Source organism: Parasteatoda tepidariorum, chromosome 9, assembly GCF_043381705.1.
Source record: "Parasteatoda tepidariorum isolate YZ-2023 chromosome 9, CAS_Ptep_4.0, whole genome shotgun sequence".
Classification (NCBI taxonomy): Eukaryota; Metazoa; Arthropoda; class Arachnida; order Araneae; family Theridiidae; genus Parasteatoda; species Parasteatoda tepidariorum.
Genome location: NC_092212.1, coordinates 44,404,996 through 44,421,790, shown reverse-complemented (window position 1 = coordinate 44,421,790; position 16,795 = coordinate 44,404,996). Strand labels below are relative to the sequence as shown.

Here is a 16,795-nt window from a genome sequence, read left to right as displayed (position 1 = left end):
GAACTGTTTGCAATTTCAAATTAATATTGAAATGCACAGGTTTAGAATTTTCTACAGTGAAAAGTTTTCGGAACTTCAGTGTTCAAAAAAGTATACAAAAGCTAGACGTTAAGAACGTATCCAATGAGCGAGCAAAGCGAGCATCGGATTGCGAAGCAGTTCCGGGGGTTTGCGAGTGCCAGCAAGCAAGGGGCGAAGCCTCCTAGTTATTTATTAATTGAATGAGCTATATGTTTTAAGATCACGCGATTTATTTTTTAAATTTCATCAATACATCTCTTCAAATTTGCATTCCATCTTCCGATTTATCATCCATTTCGGAGCAAAAGCTTTTCCACCAGTAATGAAGAGCTACAAGATTTGGCAAATTATCGCTACAAGCGACGTTAACCTAAACTATAGAATAATCCGTAAAGAAAACCGTGCATCGATTAACATTGTTTTTCGGAAACTTTTTTTAATACTCATATAAATTCACTGTAAATTTTATTACCGATTAAAAGCGTTAAATAAAAAAATCTATGCGTGCTACATGCCAATTACATCAATCGTTTTTTAATGATTTCGAAATAAATATGGCACTAAATTTTATGCTTGTGTTAGTTCTGGGTTTTTCCAATTTCTTTTCATGTTTTTTTTAAACAAAATTAAATAGAAAAAAAACATATTTTGACCTGAAATACTCTTAAGTATGTTCTGATAATTAAATTTATAATGCAATATTCTAAATATAAATGTCTACAATCATTAGAAGTAATACATTTTGTTTCCAAATCGAAAATTAATTTGAAATTAGTTTTTTCAATTGAGACATTGAATTTTTTTTAAAACATAAAAGGACAAGATGAATTAAGATTTTTAGCTATTATTATTATATGAATAGCATTATTAGAATAAATAGAAACTAGTGTCATATTGGGAGGATAAGAAACGACGCATGAAAATTTTTTAAATAATTTATTTAAATAAATATTTTATTTCAAATCACATTTTCATAACATTTATTTAAAGGAGTAATACATAAATAAGGAGTACAGTTTAAAAAAATTGATCTATATATTATTCATAACTAGTAATAGTTTTTACGCATTTTTGGTTCTTTAATAATAAAATAAGAATAATAATTAAGCAAATGGAGAGGAATTAGTTGGCATTAGATTTAAGCTTATAAATATTTGAAAAAGGTTTAGGACAGCCTATTACTTTCAGCTTTGTTTGAGGAATTTTTAAGGAATTTAGAACATTGAAAATTGTTGGAATAGCATCAGATCTGAATTTATTGTTACCATCCTAACTATTTATAGTTGAGATTCTTCAAAATGTTAGAATACTTTTTTAGTTAGAATACTTTTTTTTTATTTCCATACTTAAATTAAATCACAATAAAAAATTTGGATTATACAATTTTTAAACATATTCCCATGAAATTTTCCAACACAGAAACTAATTGTTTCAGCAATTTAACACGAGAATTACCAAGAAAAAAATATTGGTAGATCCAAAAATATATGAAAGGTCGCATATGAAATAGATTTCTCATGATAAATGGAAACAAATCGTTGAACTTTAGGCTATATATTACCATAAATAACTAAAAAACAAATCTAATTAGCCAAGATTAAGAAAGTAGCTACTTGATCTTAGTGAAATAAAAAGCAATACATCGAAAAGCAGGTAAATAATAAATACAAACAATAACACTAAAAAGCAGTAAATATGACAAAAAGATATACTTAAAAGTGAATACAAAACTTGGCGATTCTGAACAGGGGTGAAAGCGAGACGGAAAAAAGAAAAGGCTGATACTAAAACCATTTCAGTTATTGCTAGTTTTTGGGAGGAGTTAACTTATTCTCCTTTTAAACTATTCAACAATATCTATTTTATCTTGGAAAAGAAGCAGATTTATATATAGATGTAAATATCTTAATGAAATCTTGATAGTTACAGATGTTTTATTTTTCTCGGAAAAAATGCTATAATAAAATGACTTTGGTACCAGTTTTTCATTTTTTCCGTCTTGCTATATAAGAGCTTTCAGCCATGATTCTGAAATAAGTCTGGAGAATACTTATTCAGCTAGTCTCTTGCCTTTATTTATTAGTTTTATTGCACATAAGCATTTAAAGTCAATAAATAAATCAATAAATCTTGTTTGAAACTCATAGTTAAAATAAATATATACTTAATAAACGCAATTTTCAATGCAAATTCCTATATTTGGTACATAGTTAAAGCTGTACAATTGAAAGTTATTCACTTATTTTTTATAAAAAAAAATAGACGAAAACGAGCATTCAAAAACAAATTCCAACAACTTACTATCGTTTATATACTACATATATAAGTAAATAAATCTAACAACTTATAAATAAATGTGAATTTACCTCACATAAGCGAGCTCCACTTCCAGGCTGTCAATTGTATCTTCTGCAATTTATTATCCATTTCTTCTTTCTTTGCAAATTTGAAGGAAATCTTAACACTCGAAAGCCTTTTTTTAAACTGTTTGTACAATTTACCATCGTTCAACCATCCATATCAATAATTTTTGGTATCCAAATAGCCTTCAAACTATCACGCTAATACTAACTTGCTAACTTGTCAGCTCCAACATGGCTGATAGTTCAGCTCTAATTGTATAGGAACCTTAGTTTTCGTAGAATAAACTACGCCCCCCATAACGTAAATAAGCGTAACATCTAAAATAAACGCGAGCATTCACATTTTCTCACATCTTACGTACGTACTGAAACTAATGTAAAAGTGCGAAATTTCCTAATTAAAATGCTATGCTAGTACAGGGTTATTCACAATTCCCTCTGTTTACTACAACCTTATGTTTACTACAACTGGCTTCAGTGGTACATGTTACTGCCATCTACCGGCAACTGCTTCAATTAAAACTTGAATATTTTCGGAATAATTTCATATGTTCTTTTTTGCCATATTCGTCTTCGTTTTTTTAATATCACGCTTCGAAACCCCGGAGGGAATTATGAATAACCCTGCATTAAAATGAATTTGTCTTCCTTCAAGATTCTAAGAGGTTTAATTATTTAACTAAGTGAATATTTGGAAATATCTCTTTAAAATTTTATAATTTTTCAGATTTTATATATATATATATATATATATATATATATATAAAAAATAAATAAATACAAGAAAACACGAAGAAAGTTAAGAAAAACAATAAGTTTCATTCAGTTCTTTTATACTGTTTTTTCTTTTTCTTTTATTTTATTTTCTGTTTTTACATGTTACTTATTTTTACTTTTTGTGATCTATTTTATTTGTTGTTATTTTTTAAAAAAAATTTTTTGAGTGCTCCTCACACTATTGTATTAATATATTTTGCTTTGGCTTTATTGATACAATATCAGAAAGCACTCTGTTTTGCGGATATAATCGTGTGGGCTGAAGAAAAGATTATATATTTTTTTCCCGGTTTTTTAAATAAAATTTCATTCTTTTATATATATATATATATATATATTAGCAGTTATGGATTCATTAAAACATGAGGGTTTGGTGTTAAACAATCAGTAACATAATATATAAATATGATTTCTGGAAAAAATTACACAACAATCTTACAGTACCGTATAATATAAAAAAGTATTCATTATTATACAAATGAAATATACAAAACACATTTCTTCTTTCCTTTTTGAAGGCTTAAAAAAACTATTTCATCAATGGAAAATTACTATTAATATCTTTGTCAGCTGCAGCGCAAATTTTTTTTTTTTTACCACTATTGAATTATATACGTAAGGGCGCTTTTTCATTACACGACACGATAACGACAAAACGGATCCGATTGTCGGCGAACGACATAGAGTCAAGTAAAATGCATGGTCAGCAACGGAGNTTTTTCATTCACCGATACGATAACGATTATGTCGTATCCGACAAGTCGATATCGTTTGTCGGAATCTAATGTTGGTTAGGCAAGCAAGTTTCTCATCAAACTGTGGCGATTTTATTTGTTATTGTGCTTTTCTGTTGTATCTCCTCTTTTGATATCATTATTTTATTCTTTTAATCAATTTTAATCGTTTATTTGATCATGTCAACTGCAAAATTTGAAAATAAAAGTTTTATATAATGTATTCTCATGTCTGGTTATAAGTTATTAATTTTATGATGTAGCATTTTTTACATTATGTTATTGTTGAAAGACTTAGCCAATCATAAAAGTTTTATTGAAAATTTTTATAAATTCATTATATGCTTTAATGAAGAGATAATAATTTTTATAATAGTAATGGTTTGATAAGAAAGCAAATGAAGACCCTTATGTATTTCAAACAGAACTCGATCTAACTACTGGTTTCTGCTTGATTGAATAATAAAAAATATGTTCCCTGATTCAACTGAAACATTTTTTTGAAACATAATAGAGCGGCTTCATAAGATAAATTTGGTAAAACTCACTTAAAAAATCATCTAAAAAAAATTATTCTAAGTGAAACTAATATTTTAATTCGATTAAAAAAACGTTAATACTTTAAAACTTTTAAAGAATTTAAGTATTGTTAAGTGATTGCAGACATAATTTTGAGAGCAGACGCCAACTCAAAAGCCATATAAAAATTATTCCTCACTAACATCACTTTTGTACTTGGTTTCTCTCATTCAGACGTAATTAAAAAATTTATTTGGAACTTTTTGTAGCTTATGGAAAAGCACATAAAAATCTTCTTCAAAATATCTTGCCTCATTTATTTCGTGGGTACTTGCGTAGTTGCAGAAGTTGTTCAAATGCGCCAATAAAGAGCAATCCTGTTGTTCGCTCCCAACAACCCCGTTTTCGCATGTAGTTATCTTTTGGATTCCTTGTTGCCTTGTTTGCTGATTTCTGACACCATTTTTAGTGCTACGAAAATGCATCTTTGGGATTTGCCAAAAAAGAACAGGATGCAATTTTATTTTTTCAGTAGCGAAATATTTTACCCCCCCCCCCCAAAAAAAATGTTATCAATTCCCATGACATGAAACTTTATTTTGGTAAACGTACGTTTTGGAAATGCAATTTAAGACAGTGTGATCAGCAAGTGGGGCTTAGATGGTAGCACAATTTATTCTGACAGTTGGAAAGGTTATCAAACAAAGAGAATAGAAGGATTCCTACTTGCTAAGGTTTATCATAAATACAAATACCTTAGCAAGTAGGTATTTGTATACATTTTATTAATCCTGATACAGGAGTTCAAAATACACACATAGTTGAGAGAATAAGGGCAGTGCTAAATGGAGGAACGAAAGACATAGGAGAACAGCGAGACATCATTTGGAATCATCATTTTATCAGAGTTTATATGGCGACAACATCTGGTGAAAGAACTGAGACTGTTTTGAATGTATGTAAAACTCTATATCGGCCCATTTTCCACCGAAATCCGATTGACTACTTTGATTTTAAATAAAGTGTTTCGAATTTTTAGATTTTAAATAGAGTGTTTTTCTTCATGATTTGTCGCAAAAATTTTAGGTGTAGATAGGCGGCACTTAAAAACCGCCAAATCTGTAGCTGTAAGTACCATTTTGTGCACCCAAAACGTTTCTGCACTGCTAGCCTTTTTCTTCTAAAATAAAGTAAGAAGTTTGAGACGACGATTATCATCCGGCATATTTAAAGTTTTCAGAAAAATCACAACAGAACACAAGCAACTGCTCATTCAAGCTCAAAACATTGAATGAGCAAGAATTTCTACTTCTCGGACGAACGATATCGGACAAGTGAAAAAACAATTGCTTGAGAGATCCAGCAACGACATTGTCGTTCACACATTTGTCGTCCGATTTTGTCGGTATCGTGTCGTGTAATGAAAAAGCGCCCTTAGAGTCACTTTCATTTTCGGATTTGGGACTTTTTTTATTTCATTGTTTACCTTCATTGTTTTTACTTTTGTGAACAAGAATATTCATTATTCAGTGACACTTACAGCATAACAAATATGAAAATTTAACTTTTTAGAAATATTTAGATCTAAATAGTATTATTTTTAAGCATAAATTCTGGAAATTAAAATAAATATAAATTCCGAAAAGAGTTTTACAACTACCTTTCAGTATGGTTAAAAAAAAGGCTTCATTATCGTACTAACGAAATATACAAAATACGTTTTTTTATTTCCCTTTGAAAGTTGAAAAAACTTATCTCATCGATGGAAAAATATTTTTTATCTTTGTCAGCCTGAACGCAATTTTTTTTTACAATAATCTATAATAAATATGTAAGAATCACTTTCATTTTCTAAGTTTAGGACACTTTCGATTTCACTGTTCTTATTTTTAGTAAACAAGAATTTTTATTTTTAAGAGACGCTTACAGCATAACAAAATTTAAAGTTTAACTTTTTTTTTTAATAGATAACCAAAGCCAGTTGTAGTAACCTTTTTAACCCCTTCCTTCTCGCTCCCGTGAAAATGACGGGTTGAGATTTCGTTCGTTATTTCTCGCTCCCGTGATATTGACGGGCTGGAAACTAATTCTTTTTTTTTTTTTACCCGGAAAGCATTTTATTTCTCATTTTACACACCAGATAGCAGTACCAGGATATTTTTAAGGTAATTATAGATAGTTAGTTTATTTTAAACCAGATGCCAGCACTAAAGTCAGCTAATCAGCACTAATCAAATGCGCGAATTTGTGATATGTTATTTGTAATCTTAGCAAAGTTACCTAGTTAGGCTCTTTGTGAATGCACCTGGTTTGTGCTCAAGATAAAATTTATTTTTTAACCCCTTCCTTCTCGCTCCCGTGAAAATGACAGGTTGAGATTTCGATCGTTATTTCTCGCTCCCGTGATATTGACGGGCAGGAAACTAATTCTTTTTTTTTTTCCTTGCCCGGAAAAAATTTTATTTCTCATTTTATACACCAGATAGCAGTACCAGGATATTTTCAAAACACATATTTTTAAAATTTTCCTTGCTTGCTGGAAAGCCAACATTTAACACTGAATGTAGGCTTTTCCTAAAAATTAAATTTTTAAAAATTTCAAGCTAAAAACGAATCAAAAATTGAAAATGAATATATATATTGTTCATACACATAGTTTCATATAATTTTCAGGGAAAAAAAAAGTAGACACTTTTATGACCGTTTTCTTGAAAAATAACCGATCATTAAGGGGTTAAGGAAATGGTTATACACCATAAAATAGTAAAGATCATTTTACCGTTTCGTACACTCACTAAACAAAAAAAAATCACCTGTTTTTGCTTATTAAAAAAAGATCCTGATAATTTTGGCCATTTGTATTGGAAATTAATAGGAATTTTCTTGATTCATCCCCAGCCGTAAGTTAAGTCTTTAAGCGCTTGCTTTTACGCAAGCAATAAAAGACTCATCATCATAATGGAAGTTATCGCAACAGCATGAAGACAGCAAACGAAGCATTAAATTAATAACATTTACACGTAAATCATTTATTTATAACTTTTTCAACAATATTTAATAATTTTCAACACTATTATAACAATACTTAACTATTCTCCCTTCATAATATTATTCTTTGTTATTATTACGCTTTAGATTTCGATTATTATTTAAAATTAAAATAAGAAAACCAAAAACGTGCATGATATTTTAAAGAAATCGCTCCTTATTGTGCAAAATTTCACGTTAACGATATTTGTTTTGTTTTTTTTTTGTTGTTTTTTTTATACTCATAACGCAATTTCTTCGTCTTCTACTTTCAGTTAAAAACATTAACAGTGTATGTTATGCGAATGAATATGCATTTTAATCAAGATTTAAATAAATATATGAAAAATAAGAAAATATTTCAAACTTTCCATATTTAATATGAATTCTAATTTACTGTAAAAAAATTATTGTGAGCTTTTTCTTTAATCCCTTCATGTTTTCATAAAGAATGGAATTCTAAACACCTTATTGAAATAAAATTAAACAAATTATCAAAAGATTGCATTGAACTGCACTAATTCAATTAAAGCTTTAAAATAAAACGGTAAAACTATCAATCTGACCAATACTTAAACTTTACGCCGTTACGCGGAGCTGAAGCCGTGTCGCGATTTTGCCACGCATCGAAAAAACAACGCGTTGCCATTTTTTCTGCTCTAACTTTAAAATGGAAAAGACGTATTTCTCATTGGTAAAAGCTAAAAATTTATAAACATTTTATAAGTGTATACAATTATACAATTTTGATTTTGGTTTTATGTTTCTTGCAGAAAAACTTTTTACTGAACAGGTATGGAAAGTGCGAGTAGCCAGGGAAAAAGAAACACCTGCCTTAGCAAATTTTAAATTCAAAAAAAAAAAAGAAAAAAAAATGAAGCACTAAAGCACTTTGTAATTCAAGCTTTTGTAATCACACAAAAAGAATGTATTGTATAACCTTTTATATTGGAAGTTTGTCAAAACAATCTGACAAGAAGATTGGAATTATTTGTCAAATTATCGACCACAATAAATATTCTTGATCAATTAAGATGAAGCTTATTTGATATTTTATAAGCTAAGTCCAGTTTGTCTATTTAATCAGACAAGAGGAACTCACATTTCACCAGTACACAGAAAACACAAACCGCCTTCTTGGCAACTTCCCTTAAATTTGTCGTAGGTTTGCTATAAAAAATATCATAGCATATTCCATAGGATATACAAATTTTTGCCACAAAACTATGGTGTTTTATAGCCTATGAAATATTTCCCTTGACTATTTTCCATAATGCATTTTTTCACAGCCTTATGGAATTTTATTATACAATTACATATTGGCAAATTTATACATAAGCAAAGGGTCATTAAATTAGAGTAAAATCTTTCCCTTTGGAAGCTTTTTCACAAGAATGATAATAATAAAATCTATTAAGATAAATTTAATGAGATTGAAAACTCTTTAAAGGTAAATTTGTTTTCTCTATTAACTGCTTCGAAACGAAATTTTGCATAATAGACTCTAAACTCAAATACCAAAACTCCACCAAAAAATCATAAACGTACATCACATGTAAAAAGCTTCAGAATAGGATAGATTAATTTAATCTTAAGTATAATTAATCATCGAAATTAATTACACATAAAATAAAAGATATTTTTTAATAAATAATTCAGAAGAAAAATTCAGCAAAAATATTAAGGAAAAAAAAACTAAAATAACTTAAAGCATATAAAATTTATATATTAAGTCCCAGAATATCACTGAATAATTTACTCTTAATTACAGTAAATCAATAAATTTAGTAACTGCATGACATTAATGCCGTTTTTAAATGAGCAAAAAATGGTAAACTTTTTCACGTAGTGTGAAAAAAGTTACAGCATTTATTAGAACTTTTTTAATCTTGACAACTCGTTAACGGGAAAAATAGTTTCTGTATAAATTAAAAAAGTTATATAGATTCAAAACTGCTTACACGATATCTCATATGGGTAAGAAAAAAAAAACGAGTTATTAGTTTAATGAAACCTTTAAACACTGCTATTAAGAATAGCAATGTATAAGGTTAAGGTAAATTAGATTTATTACATCGATAAATTGTGTAAAACGATTTTCGATTTGTTTGTGTGTATAAGGATGTTAATAATGCACAAAACATACGCCAATACATTTAAAAAAAAAAAAAAAAAAAACTTAAATTTAAAATTAATAAATAAATAATCCAACTTTCGAGAAAAAAAAAAACCAAATTATTAGACGCACTTTAAAATTCTATGTAAAATCTTAATTATCAGGTGACACCAGACAGCTTTTGTCTTTTTACGATAATGAAACCGGTTTGCACTTCCTTACGTTCGTGTATCAATTTGTTAAATTAGACGACATATAATATAAATTCGACGATTGGATAAATGAGACGATATATTATATAAATACAGAATATTTATTATATCAGGTATTATATTAGTATATTACAGTAGGGAACCGATTATCCGGAACGGTCGGGACAATCGCTATTCCGGATAACTGATTTTTCCGGTTTTCTGAATCGCTACAAAAAGCCGTTTTTTATTGTTAAATCAAACTAAAAAAAAAAAGTATTTGGAAATAATCTTAAAAATAAGAAAAAACGATGAAGTAATACACTAATGATTATTTCCAAAATGATGGTAAGGTAAACATCTTTAAAAAAAGATAGAAAAATCGTAAAATCTTATGAGGAAAAAAATTTTTAAAAAAAAAGGCGAGAAAATTTATCGAATTTCGTTCCGGTTTTCTGATTTCCGGATAACGGGTTCTGTACTGTATAATAATTAGACCTAATTATTAGACGCACTGTAGTGTTTTAATAATTACATGTTTTGCACGAGTTTATACGCAATACTTTTATATTTAAACAAACATGTAATGGGTTTTAATTCAAGATATTTCTTATATACTTCTTATTCGTATTTATTTTTAACGTATTGCATTACAATGTTGACCAATTGATACACCAACATAAACAAGTACAAACCGGTTTCAGCCGACTAAAAGCAATAAGGCTGTATAGTATCACCTTATCATTAAGACTTTACATAAAATCTTATAATGTGTCTAATAATTTGGCCATGGTCTGTATGTAAAAAGGAGAAATAAAAAATAAAAAAAAAAGAGTCCAAAAACGTATAAAATTTAAGAAATATTTTACATTTTTTCTTCTAATTTTATTTGTAAGCAATCTAAAAAGTTTTTATTTGTGAATAACTTTTTAAAAGAAACGCAAAACTTATAGCTTTGAAAGTGTAACTACGTGAAAGATTTCCATATCAATTAAATCGACATTCCCACACTTTCATGCATGTCTTTTTTCCTATTTAGAAAGAAATGCTTCCATTATAAAAAATAGAAATAGCTTTGGGATAACATTTGATAAGTTTTTAAACAACCATCAATGTAAACATAGAAACGCAGATATACCTACTTTTAACTATTTTTTTTTAATGAAAATTGCGTAGATTTAGTTTAAAGTAAATTAAATTGAATATTATTAACATAAAACGAAAGATGTACAAACCTCACTTTTGAAACTATATATTTAGGGAAAAGTTATTATTTCATATAAAAAATGTATTTCGTTAGAAAAAAATCAGTTGAGTTTTTATTTTTTGTTAATTGATTTTTTTCTCTCCATTAATACTAAAAAGAAGTTTTAACATAAAAGTTAATTATATTTTTCAACAGCTTTAATTTTGGTATCATTGCAAGAATTCTATTTCAATTAAGAAAAAGGCAAAAAAAAGACCACAAAAATCTTTCACATGCTGTTTTTAGGGCTAATCAAATGTTTCACAGTAATTTGACTTACAGAATATTTTTGATAAAAAAATTTATTAACTGCATAGCCACACAACTATTACAGATATACTGAGAATAGAAACGTAAATATTTTTGAGTTTAAAACACGATTTTAAAACAATAAAAGTTGAATTTTGTACATAATGTGAAAAACTTCTTAGATTACTCACAATAGGTTAATAACTTTATGTACTATATCAATGTAAAATAAATTTATTTAAAAACACTAGAGAGACATTAGAGCAATAAAAATTAAATTTTGTTTGTCAACAAAGTTGAATTTTTTACACGTGAAAAACTACTTAGATTACTCACAATAAGTTAAAAGTAAAATAAATTTATTCAAAAACATGCAACAATTTTTTTTTTTTTTTTTACTTATTATTAGTTGATTACAACATTAATTTTATGTATAAAACAAATAAAATTTCCCCTTAAAATTCTGAAAAACATCCAAAAAACATGTTTATAAATTTTTTTAAAGAATGTATATTATTTAAATTATGCATTTTATTTCGAAAGAAAAAACATTCTGTAATGTTTTTTCTTTCAAAATAAAATGCATAATTTAAATAAATGAATTATTTTCGATAATGTTCCGCTTCTAAATCACCAAATATTAGATTAATGAGTAAAATATCATATTGATTGCATTTTATCAAATAAATAATTTTCTATCTGCATTTAAGTCTTCACAATTATTTCAATTCTTATGTTAAATTTGAAGTTACAAGAGAAAAAGCAACAAAATTATCAAGTTTAAGTAAACTTTTTTAGCATAGCTCCCAATTTTTTTGATAATTTTCATGTTTAAAATGGTATTTTATATAATTAAACCTACATGTGAATTCATATTCCAGTTTCCATTTAAATTAAGTATTTTGTCACATAATTAAATTTGTTTATAAATTTAATTATTAAAATTAAAAAAACTGGATCTTTACTCCTAATTTTTTTAAAAAAAACTTTCTTACACACTTCGAAAATAATGATTTAAAAATTATGTTATGGTTTAAAAAAAAAATAATGTTTTAAAATGGAAAAATCATGATAATGGTTCGAAGTTCAGACACATCAAAAAGAAAAGAATCACAGAGAAAAACTTTAAATTTTTTATTTATTTACATCAATATTAACAATGAGACCCTCTAAATAAAATATAAACCCTTTATGAAGATAAACTCTAAGAATTAACAACAAGAATCAGGTTTCTTACTGGTATGAACAAGAAAATGCTCAGTCAGACAACTTCTGTGCGAAAAATTCTTATTACATATACTGCAGAGAAAATATTTCTAACCAGTGTGAACACGACTATGTGTAGTCAGATAACTTTTTCGTGAAAAACTCTTATTACATACACTACAAGAATAAGGTTTCTCACCAGTGTGAACACGACTGTGTTCAGTTAGATTACTTATTAGTGAAAAACTCTTATTACATACACTACAAGAATAAAGTTTCTCACCAGTGTGAGCACGACTGTGTTTAGTCAGATTACTTTTTCGTGAAAAACTCTTATTACATACACTACAAGAATAAGGTTTCTCACCAGTGTGAACAAGATTGTGTGAAGTTAGACAAACTTTTTGTGAAAAACTCTTATTGCATATACTACAAGAAAAAGGTTTCTCACCAGTATGAACATAACTGTGTTTAGTCAGATTACTTCTGCATGAAAAACTCTTATTACATATATCACAAGAATAAGGCTTTTCACCAGTATGAACGTAACTGTGATTAGTCAGATTACTTCTGTTAGCAAAACTCTTATAACATAGACTACAGGAAAAAGGTTTCTCACCAGTGTGAACAAGATTGTGGATAGTTAGATTAATTCTTTGTGAAAAACCCTTATTACATATACTACAAGAATAAGGCTTCTCACCAGTATGAACATAACTGTGAGTAGTCAGATTACTTCGGTTTAAAAAACTCTTATTACATATACTACAAGAATAAGGCTTCTCATCAGTGTGAACACGACTGTGTTTAGTCAGACCACTCTCAAAAGAAAAACTCTTATTACATATATTACATGAATAAGGTTTCTCACCAGTATGAATATAACTGTGCTTAGTCAAAGTTCTTCTTTGTGAAAAACTCTTATTACATATACTACAGGAAAAAGGTTTCCCACCAGTGTGAACAAGATTGTGTGTAGTTAGATTAATTCTTTGTGAAAAACTCTTATTACATATACTACAAGAAAAAGGTTTCTCACCAGTATGAACATAACTGTGATTAGTCAGACTACCTCTGCTTGAAAAAATCTTATTACATATACTACAGGAAAAAGGTTTCTCACCAGTGTGAACATGATTGTGTATAGTCAGATGAATTCTTTGTGAAAAACTCTTGTTACATATACTACAAAAAAAAGAGTTCTCACTGGTGTGAATACCACTGTGTCTAGTTAATTGACTTTTATGTGAAAAACTCTTATCACATATACTACAAGAATAAGGCTTCTCACCAGTATGAACATAACTGTGATTAGTCAGTTTACTTCTGTTTGTAAAACTCTTATTACATATACTACAGGAAAAAGGTTTCTCACCAGTGTGAACACGACTGTGTCTAGTCATGTCACTTCTATGGGAAAAACTCTTATTGCATATGTTACAAGAATGAGGCTTCACACCAGTATGAATACGAAAATGCTCAGTCAGACTACTTCTACGGGAAAAACTCTTATTACATATACTACAAGAATAAGGTTTCTCACCAGTGTGAACACGATTGTGTTCAGTTAGATTACTTTTTTGTGAAAAACTCTTATTACATATACTGCAAGAAAAAGGTTTTTCACCAGTGTGAACACGATTGTGTGAAGTTAGATAAATTTTTTGTGAAAAACTCTTATTACATACACTACAAGAAAACGGTTTCTCACATGTATGAACATAACTGTGATTAGTCAGATTACTTCTGTTTGAAAAACTCTTACTACATACATTACAGAAAAAAGATTTCCCACCCATTTGAACAGGATAGTGTTTAGTCATGTCACTTCTATGGGAAAAACTCTCATCGCATATGCTACAAGAATGTGGCTTCACACCAGTATGGACATGACTGTATTCCGTTACATTACTTCTCAGTGAAAACTGTTATTACAAGAATCAGGTTAATAACCAGTATTACTTTTCTAAGAAAAACTCTTATTACACAAGAATAAGTATTCTCACCAACATGAATGAGTCCTAATACTTAGAAATATTAGTTCATTTCAAATCACCTTGCGTAAAAATGTGTGCATTTAAATAAAACTGTCGTAACGAATTAAAGTTTAAAATAATGTCACGTAAATGTGATAATTACTTATGCTTCAAATGTTAAATTTATCAAAACAATTAAATTAAATTTTAAAAACAAACTAATAAATATTTTGTAAGAAATATGATTTTCTGAATAATAAGTTAAGAAACTAAGGCTAGAAATTGATGTTGAAACTAATTTTGTTTTGCAGAGAATAAAGAAAAGGCAACAGAAATATTTAAATTATTATTAATACATAAAAATCATAACTGGAGTATAATTTAAAATACTGTACAATAATCTAAATTTTATTCTTGGTAAATGATCAAACTTGCTTAAATTATTTAGTGTAGCATTCAAAACAAATTTTTAAGGTTCTAACTATATGCTTTGGCTATCATATAATTAAGATCAACACAAAAACAACCAACATTACAAAACTAATAATATAAAGAATGTTTAATGATACAGATTTATGACAAAAATAAAATTACATATTACCAGGTTGAAATATTGATTTTTGAACAAATATTTTATCGCATACACAGAGATACGAAAAATTTAAATTGGTATGAACAAAAAATTAATCTAATATGCCTCTTAAAAATTTAGTTATACTATTGTTAGTTGCTTAGCAGGCTGAAAAAATTTTTACATTTGTCTAAAAATGAAATTGTTTAGCAAAACCATTATTTTCTATGACAAACATTGCTCAAATAGCATATTTCATGAGTAACAACTTTTCACATAAACATTATGAAGAGATTACCTGAGACTGTCTGCAAATTTAGACACTTTAACACAAATTGCCAAAATAACTTTTAAGCTAAAGTTTTAAGTGTAGGGTCATGAGTACAAGGAAATTCCAAATAACATATGCAACGATAATGTATGTCTAGATTTATAATGAAGATTCCCTAATGAATGAAGGTAATTGCGCCACACAAACAAGATCTGTGACAGGTAAACAGTTTATAGAAATTAAGCTTTTACATTATTTTAAAACACTTTCTGCCATTTTATGCTTTGAATTATTTTTCTTCATATATTGCCAACTTCTTTTCTACAACACTTGCGTAAGTATCTTAATGCAAAAAAACTAAAATCAAGAAATATATTTCACAGACATTAAAGCAAGAATTTCTATTCGATTATGATAAACAAATTCAGAGCACATTTTTCCTTATTCGGATAGCGGATTTCCTATCTATGCTTGGATTGCTTAGATTGAATGATTGACTAGTGCGCGGGTGTAGTATAGTGAAACGAGTTCTTTTTTTAAGCTTATAGCTTTCTATATTCATTAATAAGGTTTTGATTGAGGCTAGACAGATAGCAGATGTGATACGATGAATGGTTGACTGTTTAGGCGATCGCAACGCTCGAATGCGCCATCTGGAGAGAAGACGGGATCCATGTTTTTCGCCCGTCCCCCTCTTTTTAGTTGTATCATAGATATTAGTATTATCATAGATATTTGTATTCAATAGTAGTTGGTTTTGTCACAAAAACTTCAACAAAAAAAAATTACTCAAGCTATCTTTGCTGGCCTACTTTCACTGCATTTCATTCGATTGATGACAGTATCACAGTGCTCATATATTACTGTCACTCGAAATTTTTTCGAGTGACTGTGCGTTTGCATTTCACATTGTATGCATGATCTGGACCCGATTGGTGGATATTTTATACCGCAAAAAAATTGCAAATCAGGTTTTCGCTCGATTTTCTCATGCGATATCATCAATGGCGTACATAAACTTAAATGCAGCCCCTGCAAAGTTTATAAATACGCCCTATCTTAAACTTAACTCAATTTTTTTTTAATTATAATGTGAACAACAGCACTGTGAAGAGACATTCGAGTACTTATAATCATTCATTTTATTTGAATTTATGTATAATAATTAAAATTGTTTAGATAACAATTATTAAAGAATTTATAATTGCGATGGAAATGCAGAATTTAGAAAAGTACCAAATTGGAACATTGTATACACTTACCCATTTATCACGTTGAAATGAAATTTATATTAACAAAACGATAATATAACTTACTATAAATGTTCAGTTAAGAGTTATTATTATTTGTAAAGTGAATTAAAAAAAGTTATTTTGTAAGAGAATTTTTTTTATTTTATTGATTCTTGTGATTCATTTACGTAGGGGTGCACAATCACTTCTTAAATGAAGGGCTGCATGCAGGCCCGTCGCTAACCGATTCGAGAGGGGGGGGTGTTGAAGTTTATTTTTGCCGACTGTCATATATA

The 16,795-nt window shown here is 28.2% G+C and overlaps 2 protein-coding genes across 2 annotated transcripts in view; one reads left to right on the top strand and one right to left on the bottom strand.

The window, feature by feature from the left end:
- Positions 1–8,474, top strand: part of LOC107455241 (U3-aranetoxin-Ce1a) — a 22,282-nt gene extending 13,808 nt beyond the window's left edge. Inside the window, exon 4 of the mRNA XM_043053460.2 lies at positions 8,215–8,474. Coding sequence (XP_042909394.1) covers positions 8,215–8,253 — 39 coding nt within the window. The 3' untranslated portion in view covers positions 8,254–8,474. The remainder of the gene's footprint in view (positions 1–8,214) is intronic.
- Positions 8,475–12,362: 3,888 nt separating this feature from the next.
- Positions 12,363–16,795, bottom strand: part of LOC107455251 (zinc finger protein 850-like) — an 18,917-nt gene continuing 14,484 nt past the window's right edge. Inside the window, exon 3 of the mRNA XM_071185803.1 lies at positions 12,363–14,379. Coding sequence (XP_071041904.1) covers positions 12,560–14,379 — 1,820 coding nt within the window. The 3' untranslated portion in view covers positions 12,363–12,559. The remainder of the gene's footprint in view (positions 14,380–16,795) is intronic.